Here is a 19,265-nt window from a genome sequence, read left to right as displayed (position 1 = left end):
GACGGGCCTTTAGATGCCTCCCCAGTATCGTCCAGTGGTCGACACCAGCACTGGGGAGGGAGCATTGGCCGATTGCTGCACCTGTAGGGTTAATCTGCTAAAATTACTTAATTGTCTGAACAGTCCCAGAGCCCCTGAGAAGGTGTTTTGAACCCCAGGGGCTAGTAGACCACAGGGTAAGAACCACTGCTCTATGTATAGAATTATAGAAGGGTTACAGTGAAGTATGAGGATTTTTTTCACCAAGGGATATTGAGGGACACCAACTAGACATTGAGAGCAAAGCTTGGGTTGTCTATGATGTCACTCAGAACTCGGAGGCTGAAAAACATCCCTGTAATTCACTTTTTACCCATCTATAATTTTGTTATGTGTGGCCCCTAAAATCATCTTTCCCTGCTTTCAGCTAAGAAGCACGGTCCGAGGAGTAATTGGGGAGCCATACATAACATGGGCTATCCTCTTTATTGCAACAACAACAAAAGACTCTACCACCCACCTCCATCTCCCTCTGTGCCTTCCTTCTCCCTCTTCTCCCATCCTGATGCGCTCTCTGTTCTGCCAGCACTGCACTGACAGACTCTGCGAGAGCTCTGTCATAGCAGCCTGGAATTCCTTAATGACCAGCAACAGTGAGTAACAGCTTTTGTTAACAGCTCTTGCTACATCATGACAGTGAATCACCAGATTTAGAATCTGGCATTCATGCTAGTGGCTCTCAGTGAGTGGGTAGCAGTGAATTACGAGGATGTTTTTCTCCTAGGGGCTCCGAGTGACATCAAATAGACAAGAGCAAACCCGGAGGTGGAAAATATTCCAAATATTCACTTTTACCCATCTATAATTCTTGTTAAGTGGGGCCCCAAAAATCATCTGGCCTTGCATCAGCTACCATCCAGGAGCAGAGGAGTAATGTGGAGCCATTCATTATAGGGCCTCTCCTCCCTGTCCCAAATGTAAAAAAAAAAGACCTTACCTGCCATCCTTAACCAAACTCCATCACCTTCCCAGCCTTCATTCCCCTCCTCCACCTGTTCTTTCCGCTTCCCATCAAAGCAGATAAACAGTGCTGCCCTGGCAGGCTCCCAGAGAGCCCTGTCAGTCTGGCCTGGAGGCCCTTCATGATGTAGTAACAGTGGTTACCGAGTTTTGTAATCAACTATTGCTACGACATAGCAGCAAGTTACCAGACTTAGAATCTGGTATAAACCATAGAGGTTTCCAATGAGCGTCATGCATATCATCAATGGTTGTTTTATGCATGTTATTCTAAAATGTATGGGTTGGAGGTCAGTCTTCTTTAAAGCAGAAAACAATATTAGTATGCAACTCAGCCTTTAATGAAATCTCCCACAGGATTCTAGCACAAGGGCTTTTTTGGCTGCTGAAGCCAGAGGACATTTTGATCCTATGACTTTGAACCATTTACATCCCTGTGGTGACTCAGAGATAATGTGATCAGGGATCCGTCTGACGTTAGTAATAAGAAACAGGCAGTTCCTTCAGAGTTTTTCATGGGAGGGTATTTGTTCTGAAAGAGAATCCAAGATAATTACTCCTTTGTTGCTATTCCTGTGAAAGACATAAGAGGCCAAACATAGGGTATCTTCAGTTGCTTACACACTAGCATAACCATGTTCAGACGCTTACACTTTGGGAAAGCAGAGATCTGGGATGTGGAATTCAACCTTTGTGACTGTGCCAAGAATGTTTGTCCTGCAGAACAAAAGTGATTTGTGTTAACTAGCAGATCTCTGTAGGATTCAGCCTTGGTAAAGCAGAGGTGAGGGAGGACGAACATTTACTATGTTCGAATAATAGGGTTTCACACAAAGCTGGGGTGCTTTAACAAAGCTGCTTGGATAGCTGATGCTGCTATTTGTTTATGTATGGCCTATTCATGAAGCCTTTTTGAGTACAAAGAGTAGTACTTCATTAGTACTATATTACATGCTCAAAACTGTTATTCACTATCCTCTGGGCGGAGACATCCATCTAAGCCTTCCCTTTACCTTCAGGGAGGAGTTCCTTGCCATGAGTGCAGTAAACTCCTCAGGTGGAAGTATACATTTTTGTAGTAAAAGTGGGAGGGACATGTGGGAGTAAAAGGAAAATGCAAAATATTTACTACAAGATGGGTGGAGTTATGGGAGAATTAAGAAGTGGTTTCGGTGTTCATAGAATCTCTGCCTTCTCTAGTTCCTGCTTATTTTTTCCCTTGCTTTTTGCCTTGCTCCATAGCCTGAACAGTAGGAAGTTTATTCCGGTGTTCAGTGTTTTGTTTCCTGCTGGCAACATAAAATTCAACAGCCATTTAGACACCCAGTTTCATTGAGGATCTGGGTTTGCTTCTGGAAATAGTAGGCTGTTCCTAAGCACCAAGAAGACTTTACACCCATCATCAAGAACACCTACCCATGAAAGGTTGTGACGTCAGTCAAATCTGAAGCTGGACCAGGAATTATTAACAGTGGTAAACAACTTGACTTTCCGAGCTTGGCCACACAAAATGCTTCTTACATCAATTTCATACTGCCTTGCAGCAAGGTTCTCTGGATTCTCCTCTGGCTGGCTTTGTGGAATTACAATTTGATGTAAGTCCTGGGATGCCAGAAGTATTTCTAGAAACGTGTAAGATCCATTAACCTTTATACCTCTTATTTATGTCAGTGATCGATCTAAAGTGGGGTATATCGCTTTATACGACTGGAAATGCCCTGGCATGGGCCATGTCATTAGTATCTGGAGCTGGTCCACTTCTGGACAATTTTTCAGCCTTCCTTATGGAATTCAAAAAAATCTTTGACCTTCAAGATCTGAAGTTTTCCACCTAAAAGGATATTTTTAGAAATTAACCAAGGGACCTGGGACCTGCATACATACGTCTCTAATTTCAAGGGCTTACCTAGATACGTTGATTGGCCTGACTCTGCACTACTCACTTTGTTCTATAAAGGCCTAAAGGATGACTTGAAGGATGAACTCATAGGATCTAATCCAGCTAACTATCCAAATTGATAGTCTCTTCGAGAAATACCTATGTGTCACAACTGGGCACTAACCTGACAGGTTGTGTGATCCAGTAGGAGACGATGCCGAACATTTGTTCCCAACTCTTCCTAATGGCTGCCACAGCATAAACATAGTTCTGCACTCCAAATTGGATCAGTCCCCAAGGGAAAGGGATAATGGATTAAAATTAGAGAGAGCAAAGCTCTCCGGTCAGCCTGGCCATGCTCAGCATAGATGCTTCGCCTATTTTTCTTCTGAATGTTTACCCTCAGTGGCGGTTTGGAGTATGTGCATATGTTCCTACAAAGATAAAGCATCATGTTAGAACTACTGAAAACTAAGCAGGAGTTCCATACCCTAACTTCCCTGAGTGTCACTTTTCCCCTATTCTTACCTAATGATTCCCTGTTTCCCATTAGGGGTTAAATCCTTATTTGGGGCATTGATTAATTAAGTGGGTTTAACCTAAGGGAAGTAAGACAGGAACCTATTTTCTAACCTTTTCCAAAAACTCACTACAACTTGGGTTAACTGACTTCTGACTCAGAAGGACTACACTAGTTTTTGTGAGTCCAGGATTACATTCATTCCTTAAAAACCTGTTGCATATGCGTCCTTGTAATTCAAAAATTCAAGAATACGTGACAACAAATTGTTCTGATGGCCAGGTAAGGATAATCCAAATAATTCTATAAAAGTGTTAATAAATTATATTGTGGAAACAAATCAGCAGTTTTTACAATGCCTGTTTAGTTTCTTTATAAATGGGTAACTTATCTAGTTCTTTTTTCAGGTATCCCAAAGTCCAAATGGAGACAAATAACCAACAACTCCCAGGTAGGTAAGTAAAGCCTTTTAAATCATAGTGCATGCACGTATTACTGTGGTGAATTCGCAGGCATCTGTTGGTAAGCTGTTCTTTGTTAGTTCTTCCTTACATGTTTTCTTGGGAATCAGGAAGTTAACTGCAAGCAATCTCTGTATGTGAATCGAGAGAACTTTATGGCAGGCAGAAATGAGGTGAGACTATGGATGGCAGTTACGAAGCAAAAAGAAACCTCTTCAAAGGAGGATCAAGTGAGGAACAGCAGACAGCAGTTATCCATCACACAGGAACATTATTCAGAATCAAAGTTGCCGATAAGTACAATAACTGGCATTATGACTCTGGTGGACGCAGCTCTTGTAGAGAACCATGTCCCCAAAAGATGGCTGCCATTTCTTGCCAGAGCAGGAACTTTGGCAAGAATGTTGTCTTCAATTTAGCTTTATGATGCCCTGGATGCAGTTCAGCGTGTAACCCTGAACCTGCCTCCCATGCGTCACGGCACGCTTTACAGGGCCCGTAGCGTCCGCGCCGTCTATGTGCAGCGAAGCAGCCCTGACAGTATGAAAGGTCGAAAAGAATCTCAATCCAGACCCCATCAAAGGTCTCCTTTTAAAATACCTTCAAAGGCTTCTGATCCCGAAGACGATCCCATGCAAATGAGCTTAACTAAAAATCCTTTGACTGAGGTAGAAAGGACAAAAAGGGCATAAACAAGGGCTCTGTTTGTACTACGGTAAGAAAGGTCATCTTGTGAACGCATGTTGTTTACAATTAAGGATTTGAAAAACTAGGAAGGTCATCCCTGGTGCAAGGACTAGAGGCGAGTATTAATCAAAGACCCCTGATTCCTTCTCTGAAATCCTCTGGTTTTGTCATGCTGCAAGGGGAACTTCAAATTCAGCCTCATCATCTCTTAGTTCCTGCTTTTGTGGACTGTGGAACCTCCAATGTCTATATGGATCTTCAATAGGCTTCCAACCATCAGATTCCAGTCCAATAGACATTACCTTACATTCCTTGATCAGATAATGTTATTACATATTCCTTATCCAGACAATAGCCTGAAGAATGGATTCATAGTACCATGGAGATCATTGGAACTCCAGCCCTCATTTCCTCTACAACCTCTAACATTCTATAATTAATTTGTCAATAAAACAAACATATTAATCTCCATGACCTAGAAAAACATTTCCTCAATTTCGATTAAAGAATGCAAGTGATCTAATTTTTGTTCAAAACAAACTTTATATTAATTCAACACATTCACAAAGAGTCCTGCTTCAACTACGTCATGACTCATTAATCTCCAGACACAGAGATAAAAGAGTCACAGAAGATTTAATCAGAAGGAAATTCTGGTGGAACATCTCTTCACCATGATTTTACAATATCTATCAAGTCTTGCGTGGTCTGTGATCAAAATAAATTTGAAACACAAAGAAAAGCAGGATTATTATTTACATCTGAAAATCCCTCCAACCCTTGGGAAATAATCTCTACTGATTTCATAGTACAATTGTCTCCATCTGAGAATTGCACCTCAATAATGGTTACAATAGATTCGTATTTCTAAGATAGGAGACAAGGTTTGGTTATCAGCCATCAATTTACACCTTTTAATCTGTAGCTCGAAGTATTCGTATAGATTTTAAGGGTTTACCCTAGCACTGGAAGACTCAAGCGTCCCCTGTCGAGGAAGTTTAACCCTTCCTTTCATGTATCGCATCTAAAACCCTATTTTTGTCATAAAGACCTCAGGTTTAAAAGAGACCCGCTCCAATAGTTGTTGATGGGTATCCTGAAGATGGGGTTCAGGAGCTAAGTGACTCCTGGTATTTTAAAAGGAAGCCTCAATCTTTTATTGACAGGGAAGGGTATAATCCTTGGGATCGTTCTTGGGACTCTGCAGATCAGGTTCTTTCTTCCTTCTTGGTCAAACAATTCTATGCAAAATGTCCCCATAAACCTGGAGCTTCTAAAAGGAGGCAGTGTAAGGGCTTCTTCCTTACCTTTGCAGCACAGCACTCAAGGTTGGACTTGGTGACTCTAGCTTCCTGCTAATCCCACTCACGCCTCCTCTTCTGGGCATATCGGGACACTAGGGCATCCTTGGCACCTTTTCCTTGCTTTTTAGGCATTTTGATCATGACGCACTATGCATTAGGGGCGACTTCCTCCCTGCAAGCTAGTGTCTCTCAAAAGAGGCATGCTGTAAGATTTTAAAAATACCTCTGCGTGCTAGTACTCCACTATGTATTTTAATATGTTACCTTATCAGCATCTTTTCTAACTACTCCCAAAATGTAACATTATTGTATATACTGTTTTGCATGATTTACCATAATTCATTCCTATTTTGAAATCATACATAAATATTATTATGTACATGTAATTTAATACACACTTTATTTGCACCTATGATAACCATGGTCAGGCACTGTTAAAAGTGGCATGTGAAATGTATAACCTTGCGTGTCAGAGAAGAGGGGGTTACCTGAACTTGTCATTCTTTGGGACATTTAATACTCTAATATTTAAAAAAAGAAAAAATAATTACGTTAAGTAATGGAAAGATGCACTCTTGAGTATCTTTCTTTTTTTATCCTTTCATTTTCAGGGGCAGCCAAGGGCAGAGCAGGAAAAATCAGCACCAGAGGTGAAGGAGAAGGGCCTCAGCTGCTATGGGGGCATATAAAGAGGAAAACTGCTATCACAGTGGAGAAAGGGCCCATTGCTAGCAGAGAGAATGTACCTGTCCGTAAAGCTTTAATCAGGGACTTTAGACAGAAGCTGTGGATATCAATGAATGGTCGATCAATCTGGACACCACATGCCAAACGATGTACCCACCTCTGGCACACAATCAATTCAGGCTACCTCAAAATGGCCCTGATACTCCTATCTACAACAGTCCTACAATATCCTAGGCAACACAATCGAGTTGGCAGTAGTGCACGCAAACACACACTGTCACACACCAAGACACACATAAGGGGTTCTCTTACCACATGAACCATAACACTCTGAAAGCACTCCACAAAATATGTCACTAATTTCTCTACATCTTTGTATAAGCCAGGCTACTAAATGTCAGTCTGATCTTTTTCGTTTGCTTTACCATCCCCAAATTTCCTACATGAGGTAAATCCAGAAGCTATCCTCTCACATTTCCAAAAGGCAGCTACTTACTTCCCCTAAATAATGGCAATTCATTAACAGACTGATAACAATTTACTCATTATCCTATAATCTGGTCTTTCTACCCCTTTAAACATTATCCTACAGCACTCAAAATACACCTGTCTTCACATATCCTTTGTAATTTCTCCTTCTGCAACTGGACTAATGCTTCACTTCATTAAAAAAGTTCACTGTAATTCAGGGTTCGAGGCATATGAGCTGCAGATCACACACTGAGGATAAGATCGCCATCTGGTGTTGGGCTCGGATGATTGCAGGTTGTTGTTGTCTTCGGAGAAGTCTTTGGTCACGAGGTTGGTGACTCCTCCCCTGGACAACAGTGCGCATGGGCATCCACTCCATCGGCAGATTGTTTTTTTCCGCCATTGGGTTCGGATGAACTTTTTTCCGCTCCAGCAGAAAACTTCCAGCAATTATCCTAAAACGGGACATGTGACTGCCATCCCATATAAAAAGCGGAAGCTGGACACTACACCTCCCCCAGCTCCCATACGGAAAAAGGACTGTGCTACTTCACCACTTCGTCCTTCCTCTCCTGTTTTACCTCCTAACCCGTCCCCCCCTCCTCCTCCTGATTCTCCTTTACCTTTACCTTTACCTTTACCATCTCCCTATCATTCACCTCCTCCACAGGATGATAATGATGACTTAGGGGGAGGGGCGGACCCTGATTTATTTGATGATCCTGTTGACCCAAACGACCCTTTTACGTTCCCAGACCCAGCACCCATGGATGACTGGTCTTATCCTATACCTGACATGCCTGACCCCACTACCTACCCTTCCAAGCCCTCCCCTCCTGATGACCACCTAGGGTACGGCCAACTTATAAATAGGGCAGCAACATTCCACGGCGTTACTATGCACACAGACGCCATTGAAGAGGACTTCCTCCTTGATACCTTTGAGCAGTCACAAAAGACTGTTCACATACTGCCCATGATCAAAGGGGTCATAAAGCATGCTACTGAAGTCTTTAAAGACCCTGTTCGAGCTAGGGTTCTCAACCCACGCATCGAAAAAAAGTACCGACCAGCCCCGCAAGACCCTGCATACATTAAGGCCCAGCTCCCTTTAGACTCCCTAGTCGTATCAAATGCCAGGAAGCGCGCTAACTCACAGACAACTGGAGAAACGCCTCCCCCAGACAAGGAGTCTAAGCTTTTAGAAGCCTCGGGCAAACGGGTCGCCGCGCAGGCGGCTAACCATTGGCGTATTGCGAATACCCAGGCCCTGTTAGCCAGGTATGATAGAGCGCATTATGACCAACTTGAGGACCTTATGCAACATCTGCCTGAACCTTTTAAGTCCCAGGCCTCTGACCTCATCCAAGAAGGCAAATTAATATCTAATGCCTCCATTAAATGCGCCTTAGATGCAGCAGACGCTGCTTCTAGAGCGGTCAATACTGGCGTCTTACTCAGACGACATGCCTGGCTCCGTATTTCCGGTTTTAAACCGGAGGTTCAAACCGCAATTCTAGCTCAACCTTTCAACCAAGAGCAGCTATTTGGCCCTGCAGTGGATACTGCATTAGAAAAAATGAAAAAGGATAATGAAACTGCCAAGTCTATGGGAGCACTGCAGTCTCATCAAAACCGGGGTTCCTTTCGTCGCTCCTTTTATAGAGGAGGCTCCAAAAACACATCAACTGAGACCACGTCCACCTTTAAAAATTCTGGACAAACATCCCCTAACAGAGGTTACTTCCGGGGAGGTTATAGGGGAAACAATAACAAAGGTCGAGGACGGGGCAACAACAACAACACCCGCACCTCACCAGCCACCAAACAGTGACTTGCCACCACTCCCCCCAGACCATTCCACTCCGGTCGGGGGGCGACTCCAACAATTCCTGCCTGTCTGGACTTCCATCACCACAGACAGGTGGGTAAGACAAATTATCCAGTCTGGCTACTGCCTCGAACTCATACAATCCCCCCCAAACATACCGCCCAAACAACGTCCAATGTCCTCGCATCATCTCTCTCTCCTCAAACAAGAAGTTCAATCCCTGTTACAAAAACATGCGATAGAACCAGTCCCCCTTCAACATCAGGGAAAAGGGGTATATTCTCTATACTTCCTCATTCCCAAAAAGGACAAAACACTAAGGCCCATACTGGATCTCAGACTACTAAACCAGTATATACATTCGGATCATTTTCACATGACCACTCTCCAACAAGTCCTCCCACTTTTACAACAGGGAGACTTCCTCGCCACATTGGACCTCAAGGACGCATACTTTCACATCCCTATGCATCCCGCTCACAGAAAATATCTACGATTTGTGGTAGATGGGCAACACTATCAATTTACAGTTCTCCCATTCGGAGTAACAACAGCACCCAGAGTGTTCACCAAGTGCCTAGCAGTCGTGGCAGCGCATCTCAGAAGACAACAGATCCATGTCTTCCCCTATCTGGACGATTGGCTCATAAAAGCCAATACATACCAAAAATGCGTTCTCCACACTCATCGCACGATTCAAACTCTCCACGATTTGGGATTCACTATCAACTACCCCAAATCCCACCTACAACCTTCCCACTTACATCAGTATCTAGGAGCAACCATAGATACATCCAAAGCCATTGCCTATCCCAGCACAGCCAGGATAGCCAGTATACAAAATCTCATCTCTCAATTTCAAACTCATCCATCTCTTCCAGCAAGAGTGTTCATGCAGCTCCTAGGCATGATGGCGTCGTGCATCTCCATAGTCCCACACGCACGACTTCAAATGCGTCCCTTACAAGAATGCTTAGCACAACAGTGGAACCAAGCTCACGGACAACTTACCGATCTGGTGTTGGTGGACAGTCGCTCACTTCGATCACTGAAATGGTGGAACACCATCAACCTGTCCAAAGGGAGACCGTTCTTAGAGCCTCTTCCACAAGTTGTGCTAACTACAGACGCATCTCTCACGGGGTGGGGAGCCCACCTCCTTCACCATACCACTCAGGGCAGATGGACCAGTCAACAAAAACTGCTCCACATCAACCACCTGGAACTCTTAGCAGTGTTCCTAGCACTAAAATCCTTTCAAATTCACCTAAAGAACAAAACTGTCCTCATACGCACAGACAACATGACGACAATGTATTATATACCGAAACAGGGAGGGACACACTCTCTCCAACTGTCCCAACTGGCACAGCAAATCTGGAGATGGGCAATTCCCCAAAACATCTACCTGTTAGCAGAACATCTCCCAGGGATCCACAACCAAGTGGCCGACCTCCTAAGTCGCCACACACAACAGATCCACGAATGGGAACTACACCCCAAGGTTCTACTCCCCTTCTTCCAAAAGTGGGGACAACCAGACATAGACCTGTTCGCCACTCCCGAAAACACAAAATGCCCAACCTTCGCCGCCAGGTTTCCACACCCACAGTCGAAGGGCAATGCCCTATGGATGAACTGGTCAGGCAGATTTGCGTACGCCTTTCCGCCTCTCCCACTAGTTCCATTTGTGGTACGCAAACTGAAACAACAGTCACTAACACTAATACTAGTGGCTCCCACTTGGGCACGTCAACCGTGGTTCACCACACTTCTGGAACTATCTTTAGTTCCACATCAAAAGCTACACCTCTCCCCGGATCTGTTAACCCAGAACCATGGAGAAATCAGACACCCAGATCCTCAAACACTGAACCTAGCGATCTGGCTCCTGAGGTCTTAGAGTTCGGTTACCTCAATCTCCCTCCAGACTGTATGAATATCATAAAAGAAGCCAGACGCCCTACTACTAGAGCGTGTTATGCCGCTAAATGGAAACGATTTGCCATCTACTGCGCTAATAATGACATACATCCATTGGATGCTTCCATCCAAAACATCATTTGCTATCTACTACACTTGCAAAGATGCAATCTAGCGTATTCCTCTATACGATTACACCTAGCAGCCTTGGCAGCCTACTTGCAAAATAGGCAACACCTGTCCCTTTTTAAGGTACCAGCCATCAAAGCGTTTATGGAAGGTCTCAAAAGGATTCTTCCCCCAAGATTGCCACCTGCCCCAGTGTGGAATCTCAATGTGGTTCTAACAAGACTCATGGGCCCCCCATTTGAACCTATGCACAAATGTGAATTGCAATTCCTAACATGGAAGGTAGCCTTCCTTATCGCAATCACTTCCCTGCGCAGAGTAAGTGAAATACAAGCCCTTACACTTGAAGAACCTTTCTTACAACTACACCGTAACAAAGTGGTTCTCAGGACAAACCCTAAATTTCTTCCAAAAGTGATTTCCCCTTTCCACCTTAACCAATCAGTAGAACTACCGGTCTTTTTCCCAAATCCAGACTCGGTAGCTGAAAGGGCCCTACATACCTTAGATGTTAAAAGAGCATTGCTTTATTACATCGACAGAACAAAACCTTTTCGAAAGACAAAACAACTCTTTGTTGCTTTCGCGCCACCACACAAAGGCAACCCGATCTCCAAATCAGGAATAGCCAGGTGGATAGTTAAATGCATCCAAATATGCTACCTCAAGGCTAAACGTACACTCACAGTTCCCCCTAGGGCGCACTCCACGCGTAAAATAGGGGCTTCTATGGCCTTCTTAGGCAATATTCCCTTAGAAGACATTTGCAAGGCAGCCACATGGTCTACCACGCATACCTTCACTAAACACTATTGTGTTGACGTGCAGGCCAAACAACAGGCCTCCGTGGGCCAGGCTGTCCTAAAAACTTTATTTCAAACTGCTGCAACGGATACAGGCGACCACCGCTAAGGGGAGCACTGCTGTATAATCTATCCTCAGTGTGTGATCTGCAGCTCATATGCCTCGAACGGAATATGCTACTTACCAGTATGCATCTGTTCTTGGCATGTAGAGCTGCAGAGTCACACACGCCCGCCCGCCTCCCCGGGACCTGTATCTGTTCCAGCATCCGTCTTACTTAGACATTACACATGGACATCCTTTCTTTCTTTTCTATATACTCCATCTTTTCCCATCATGGCGAAAAACAATCTGCCGATGGAGTGGATGCCCATGCGCACTGTTGTCCAGGGGAGGAGTCACCAACCTCGTGACCAAAGACTTCTCCGAAGACAACAACAACCTGCAATCATCCGAGCCCAACACCAGATGGCGATCTTATCCTCAGTGTGTGACTCTGCAGCTCTACATGCCAAGAACAGATGCATACTGGTAAGTAGCATATTCCTTTGGACCCTAATGCTAAGCCCACTCCTTCCTCTTTCAGTCAAATAAGGTCTGTATTGAACTCCAGAATCTGAATTGACTGTACAAGCGGAAAAGGTGGAAGGGAGAAAGAGAGAAAAAACACATAAGAGTTCCGGCTTGCTGACCTTGCTAGCATGGACTGGCGGAAGGCATACAGCAAGGACCCTTGATCTGAAATGGACTGACAGATAACCGCATTATTCTAAAAAGCAAGGTATTATTCATCTAAATATACTAGTGCACAACAGGATACAATGTCATGTGAGTGGAGAGTCTGTGACTAGCCCCCAGGCGATCAGGATGCAATCTGGGAAACAAATACGAAGGCCTGCCTAAAATTAGAAGAGATGCCAAGAGCAACGATGGCTTTGAATTTTTGGTTTTAAATCTGTTTTATTGATATTTTAGGAAACAAAAAACAATATATTATAGCCCATCTACATCTATCGGCTGGTGGTATTCGCAAAGAAGTAGGAGAGGTGTGGCATGTAGCATTGGAAAAGAGCAGCAAAGTATAGAGAGAGGCATTGGGAGGGTATGGTTTGGGGGAATGTGTGGGGGCATGCCCCTGATGTGCAAACTAGTTGTGAGGGCATTACCACTTTCGTGATTTGCAGTGTCGGGTGTGGATGAAGATATTGAGGGCAAGTCGACTCATAGAACTCATCAGAGAGGTACTGTATGCAGGGTTGCCACATTTTATCAAAGCGGGGGTGTTGGTGCATGGCAGCCACGGTCAACTTCTCCCTCCCCAGCACCACCCAAATTTTGTGCATCCAGTCCAAGTGTGTGGATACCATTTCTGTTCCCCATCTGGCAAAGAGGGGCTGTTTTACTGCCCCAGTACTAGAGTGATTGCTCTGCCTCAGGGGGACCGCAGTGGGTAGGTGAGGGGATTGGGGAAGCCCAAGATTATATAGCTTGAGAATTTGTGTATGTCTGTTTCGAACATGGTATTTACTGCATCTAGTACCCCGGCCCAAAAAGATTCCAGCTTAGGACATTGCCATAAAAGATGCGTGAGTGTGCACTGCTGTCCACATTGCTGCCTACATCGCCCATCGCCTGTATGGTCCCACATGGCATTTGCTGCTGGGGTGATGTACCAATAATGGGCTATCTTTAAGAGCATTTCTTTACCGGTGGTATGAAAAGTGGAGGTTCGCACCCGATGTAGAATGTCATTCCATTCTTTGTCTGTGAAGGGAAGTTCACATTCTCTCTATCTGAGGCGGGCGAGTCAAGTGGGTGCAATGGTTTTATCAGGAACGCATAAATGTCTGAGAGCAGTTTTTCGTCAGTAGAGCGTGTTATAATCCACTTCTCAAAAGCAGACATTACCCAGGGACGAGTCACCCAGTGTGCCACTGCCAGATACTGCCATCTGGCCGTGTCTGGGAAATCATATCATGTTTGCATTGTAGGAAGGTCCATGAGTCCCTCAGAGTCCAACAGGTCTCCCACCCTTTTACAGTTAGCTTCCTGCCACTCCTAAAAATCCAATCCCCATAGCTGCCAGTGGGAAATCTGTGTTACCTATCAATGGCATTTGCGGGGCGATTGGTGTGGAGAGGCCATGTCTCAGCTGCACCCTGTCCCAAACTCTGATTGTTGTCCTGACGACTGGGTAGACGTATACGCCTGGCGGTTGGTGTAGTTTAGGAAGCCAAGGTATTTTCAAGATGTGCATTGCCAAGATAGCCTAATCTATAAAACACCAATATTTTTCTGTAAGAATATGGTACCAGTCCACCATATCACACAGTTGGGCCGCTTGGTTATAACAGCACAGATTCGGGATCCCTAGGCCTCCAAGTGACATTGTAAGAAAGGCACGTGCTCTAGCTATTCTTGCTCGTTTACCCTCCCAAATGAAATCCCAGAGTAATGTTTGTAGTCTATTTAGTAGCTGTGGGGGAGGTTGAAGAGGCACAATTTGCATGACATAGAGTAGTTTCGGAAGTAGTGTCATTTTGACAGCTGCTATATGCCCCAGCCACGAGAGACAGTGGGATTTCCATTTGGTGAGGCCTGTCCTTGTCATAGTTAGGAGGCTTCCATAGTTATATGTTACGGTGCGCGAAAGCGTGGCATGCACCTGTATTCCTAAATATGGGATTCCACTCTCTGCCCACTGGAACTAGGAGCAAACTCTGGTGCTTTCTGAGCCAGGGAGAGTCAGGTCAAGGATCAAAGACTTTGCGGATTTATTTTAAAGCCTGATGCCCCTCCAAACTCAGCCAACTCTGTCATAACCGCTGTCAGGGAATTGATCGGGTCAGTGAGGGTCAGGTGGACATCGTCAGCGTACAGCATAATCTTATGTTTTCTCCCCCCCTCGAGATACCAGTCACTTGTGGGTTAGCTCTTATTCGTTCCGCAAATGGTTCCATATATAGTGCAAAGAGTAGCGAGGACAGGCGGCAACCCTGTCTGGTCCCTCATTCTTTAGGGAAGGAAGGTGGTCGACCTCACTCCATTGACACAAATGTTAGCTTGGGGCATAGTACATGATTGCACCCTCCTGCGGAATCGTGGGCAAGGCCCATGTACTCCAGTACCCGGTACAAATAGGGTTAGTGCACACGTCAGACGCTTTCACTGCATCAGTCGTCCGTAGGAGGGGTGGCACACGAGGACGCTGCACCTTGTCCAAGAGATGACAAAGTCTTTTTGTATTGTCGCCACATCTTCGTTCCAGTATGAATCTGGCTTGGTCAAAGATTCGACTAATCCCTACACATATGGAGCTAGTCTGTGAGCTAGCACACTTGTAAAGAGTTTTGCGCCTACATTTAAAAGGGAAACTGGGCAACAGAATAAACAACATTTGGGGTCTTTACCCTGCTTGGGGATCACTGTGATGGAGGTAAGTTGCATCAATTCAGGTAATGAGCCTCCCTTATCAAATGAATCAAATAACTGTGTCAGAAACGGGGTCAATTGGGGGTGGGGGGGCAAAGATTTTATAAAATTCTGCACCATAGCCGTCGGGTCCTGGCACTTTATTGGGCTGCATCTCATTTATAGCATTAAGAACTTACTGAGACATAATATCCCTTTTTAAAGCTGTAAACATGGTCGCACCACGGAGTCCTGCAGTGGGTCAGCAGAGTAGAGGGCTTTATAGAAGGTCCTGAATGCATTTGCAATGCCCTCGTCTGTATGACATATGTTGCCATCTGCTCCGTGCACCTCGGATATCCTACGATCCACAGCTTGGGCCCGGAGTCGGTGCGCAAGCATACGTCTCGCTTTATTACTCCCAGCATAATATTTCTGGCATAATTTTCATAACGCGTATTCCGCTCTTCCCATATCTATGGCTTGCAATTGTTTCCGGGTGACTGTCAGTTGGTGGCGAATCGCCACCGAGCCCGACCCTGCATTGGCGGTTTCCAATTCCTTAATCTGCGTTTCCAGCCTGCAGCATTCCTCCCACTCTTCCCTATTGTATCCCATGGAGATCCCACTAAAGTGCCCTCTTAGAACTACCTTTAACGTTTCCCACAGAGTGACAACGTCGGTCTCAGGTGTGTTGTTAAGCACTAGGAAAGAGGTTAGGGCCGTCCGAGTATCAGCACAGATTTTGTCGTATCTGAGGTGTTTTGTATTTAGTCGCCAGCGGGGGGCAGTCGTCTGTCTACTAGCACGGAATCGCATATAGATGGGAGAGTGGCCAGAGAGCACAGCAGCTCCAATATCCACCTAAATCGTATCCAGCGATATCCCAGGGGGTGTGAAGAAGTAATCAATGTGTGCATACATCTGGTGGACTGCTGAGAAGAATGTGTAGTCTACTTCATTGGGGTGAGTATGTCTCCATATGTCTGTAAATCCTTCTTCAGCCAGCCAATGCTTGGTACCAGAAGTTAGTCCCCCGTCTTGTCTCGCCCGCACGGAGGACCTATCATTCTCTGTCACCATGAGAATGTTAAAATCACCCCCAACCACTAGTTCCTTAACTGAGGAGGTCAACAGGCGTCCAAGTGCATCCCTAAAAAAGGTTTCCTGTTTCTTATTGGGAGCATAAACCATAGCTATCCTGTACCTGATTCCCTGTATTAAGACATGCAATGCTAACAGCCGACCCGGGATGTCTAAAAAGACCTGTTCCACCCTTCCCGCGAAATGGGTAACAATCAAAATTGCCACCACTACTTACTTGGTGGCCTCATACAAGAAGTACTGCCCGGTCAAACCAGCGAGAGGGTAATTTTCGCTAGTCGCTCTGAAGTAGGTGTGTTTCTTGAGTCTTTAAGAAATTAGAGCGCTGCCAATCGCTGGAGCATTGAGGTCCCGGACATTGAGGCTGAGCAGAGACACTTCCATTAGTGTCCATATATTGCAGATTTCACCCATTACACCCCCCCCCCCTCCAGGAAGCTGATATAACTGTGATGGGGACATAGGGAGCAGAATAGAAAAGCTGAGAGAAAAAAGGCAAGAGTAACAATAGATAGATAATAGATCAAAGAACTTAACCCACCGAGTAATACTCAAAACACAGATATTGGGGTCCATGTCACTGGCGTATTCCAGCTCAGATCTGTGCCATCAAGGGAGAGCTCCGCCAGACGGACCACTCAGTTAGGGCCAAAGAAGCACAGGGCCAAATCATCCATCTCGGCTGCCATCCAGAATGTCGAGGGGAGCCAGGGGGTCGGTGGAGGTTCACGTCCTAATGGTCGTCAATTGGGCTCACTCTGTCCCCCTTCCATTGTAGTTGCTGAAGCAGCAATGAGCGTTCCTCGTGACTGTCGGCTGCAGTGGGCTTGCTCAGTGGTTTCTTTCTCCGCCTGGAGGAGCGTCGCATGCCTAGGCCTCCATTCGTAAGTTCTCGGGCTGGTGATCTGGAGGGTGCAGACTATCACAGATCTGGGATGTCTGGCAAGCCCCGGGCGTCGTCAAGGGTGCGGATCCTCCAGACTTACTCTCGCCATACAAACTGGAGTTGAAAGGGATGGCTCCATATATATATAATCTCTTGAGCCCGCAGGAAGTCTGTTAGAGGTTGGAGGGCTCTACGATGCTGTAGCTTAATTAGGGAGAGATCTTGATAAAGCCATAGTTGAAGGCCTTAAAACTATATAATTTTCAACTCCTGCGCGGGTGCCACGATGACCTCCTTCTGCTGATAGTAGTGCAGGCAGGTAAGTATGTCTTGAGGTTGTCTTGGTGTGTTGGCTGGTCTTCTAGCCTGATGCGTACGGTCGAGGATGATCTCCTGGTCTTGTAGGGAGGGTGCCATGTGTTTGAAGAGTCTAACCACAAAGTCTTTTAGACTGCCTGAGATGACCTGTTATGGAGCACCCTCAACTCGTATATTGGAGCGTCCGGATCTATTCTCCAAATCTTCTGTCTGAGTTCTGGGTTGTTGTCTCGGAGTTCTAGTGGTTCTTGGCAGTGTCCATCCAGCTCCTCTTCTCTAGCATCCTGTTTTTGTTCCATCATTTTCACCCTTTGGTCTATGGTGTCGACATCCAGTCGAATCCCTTTAATGTCTGAGGTGATATAATGCTTCAGCCCTGCAAAATCGTCTCGGAGGGAGCAAAACAGCTGTTCCACAAATGTTTCGATGATAGGGGACTCATCCCGGGAGTTTTCAGTGGATGTTTACGGGGGGATGGGGGACCAATACTATCAAGGGGGTGCCTGTTCTGCCGCTTAGGTGCTGCAGGGCCTGGAAGTCCGTCGGAGCTCCACAATAAGCATACCTACGTGGCCGTCATCTTGGACATGCCCGATTTGGAATTATTGAAGTAGGAGCATGGATTACTGAACTGCAGCAAGCTCAGAGTCTATGGAAGAAAGAGTTAACCTGAGCTGCCCTAATCAGCGGAGGGAACTCAAGGGGAGCAAAAGAAAAAAGGTGCAGGGAACAGAAATAATGAAAACTATGCGACTGGAATAGAAAACCCACCCACTACTGTTGCTAGGCTGCAATCCTCAGAGACCACAAACTCCTGACAATTTCCTCATCTCCAACCTTATCATACATATCCTCAGCAAACCATTTATCTTCCTACTCCACTTTTAAACCAGGAAGACAATCAGCTGCCTTGTCTATCACTCACAAAAATTCCAGTCTAAATGCATGGTTTGGAAAACTCAACATCCATTCAAATTCACACCTTGACATCTTTTTAAGGCACTATATTATACAAACCATCCTGAAATGTGTGTTGCTAGTCTTAATTAGAAACTTGATTCTTCAAATAAAGCATCTGATTTTTTCGATTACTTGAGCTAAGTCTCTTTCAAAAACAGAATAATTAGTTTCTGCTGAATATACATTCTTTGCCATAGGCTACTTGGGTTAACACAGCATCTATATTCTTTGTGTTCTAACCTTTGACTGTATTGGCTATAATACTGCCTCTGTGCCTTAGATCAAATTTATATTTTATATTGTCCTGCACAGAACGTTATTTATAAACTTTCTATTTACCTTGGCCTAAAATTCAGCCGTATACAAAAAATACATCAGCTGTTCAATTGCCAGGTGTTGCTAAATTTCTAATTGGCTTAAAAAATGTTCCAAAAGTGAAAATCCTTCTCCCCTGATGCAATATTCCAAACGCTCAATCTTTCCTTCCTAAATTTGTATTTCTCACATACATCAGACCCATATCTTTCTAATTTTCAGACACTTCACTCACTCTTTGAATGTGTTCCTAAATATCTGTTCCTTACACCAGTACATCTTATTGGAACAACTGAACACCATAAAGAATGCCTAATAAGCTGTACATAACTGTACATGGCTGTATATGACCTAATGTAATAATTGATTCCAAAACAAATGTCCATCTGCAAGTCATGGCTTTAAAGTACTTCGGACCCTGCCATTGTGTGGATATTACTATTAATTTACACTCTGTTATGTTATGTAATGTTATTTGTATTTGTAAAACACGACTTATCACCCAAAGGGTACCCAGGTGTTGGAGCAAGTGTTTAGGTATTCTGTTGAGTGTTAGTTGAAGAGCCAAGTCGTCAG

General features: G+C 44.9%; 1 protein-coding gene across 2 annotated transcripts in view; it reads left to right on the top strand.

Moving 5' to 3' along the window:
* Positions 1 to 19,265, top strand: part of LOC146773073 (uncharacterized) — a 682,875-nt gene that overhangs the window by 600,018 nt on the left and 63,592 nt on the right. The window contains exons 3-4 of one of the 2 annotated variants that reach the window (XM_085638324.1): positions 3,806 to 3,849; positions 6,462 to 7,204. In XM_085638324.1, the coding sequence (XP_085494450.1) occupies positions 3,806 to 3,849; positions 6,462 to 6,856 (439 nt within the window). In that variant the 3' untranslated portion in view covers positions 6,857 to 7,204. Of the gene's footprint in view, positions 1 to 3,805; positions 3,850 to 6,461; positions 7,205 to 19,265 lie in introns of those variants that run through there. The other variant, XM_085638325.1, reaches the window with a different exon arrangement.

The sequence above is a fragment of the Triturus cristatus genome, chromosome 12 (genome assembly GCF_964204655.1).
Source record: "Triturus cristatus chromosome 12, aTriCri1.1, whole genome shotgun sequence".
Classification (NCBI taxonomy): domain Eukaryota; kingdom Metazoa; phylum Chordata; class Amphibia; order Caudata; family Salamandridae; genus Triturus; species Triturus cristatus.
The sequence above is the reverse complement of the archived record's forward strand: the minus strand, read 5'-3'. Positions and strand labels throughout refer to the sequence as shown.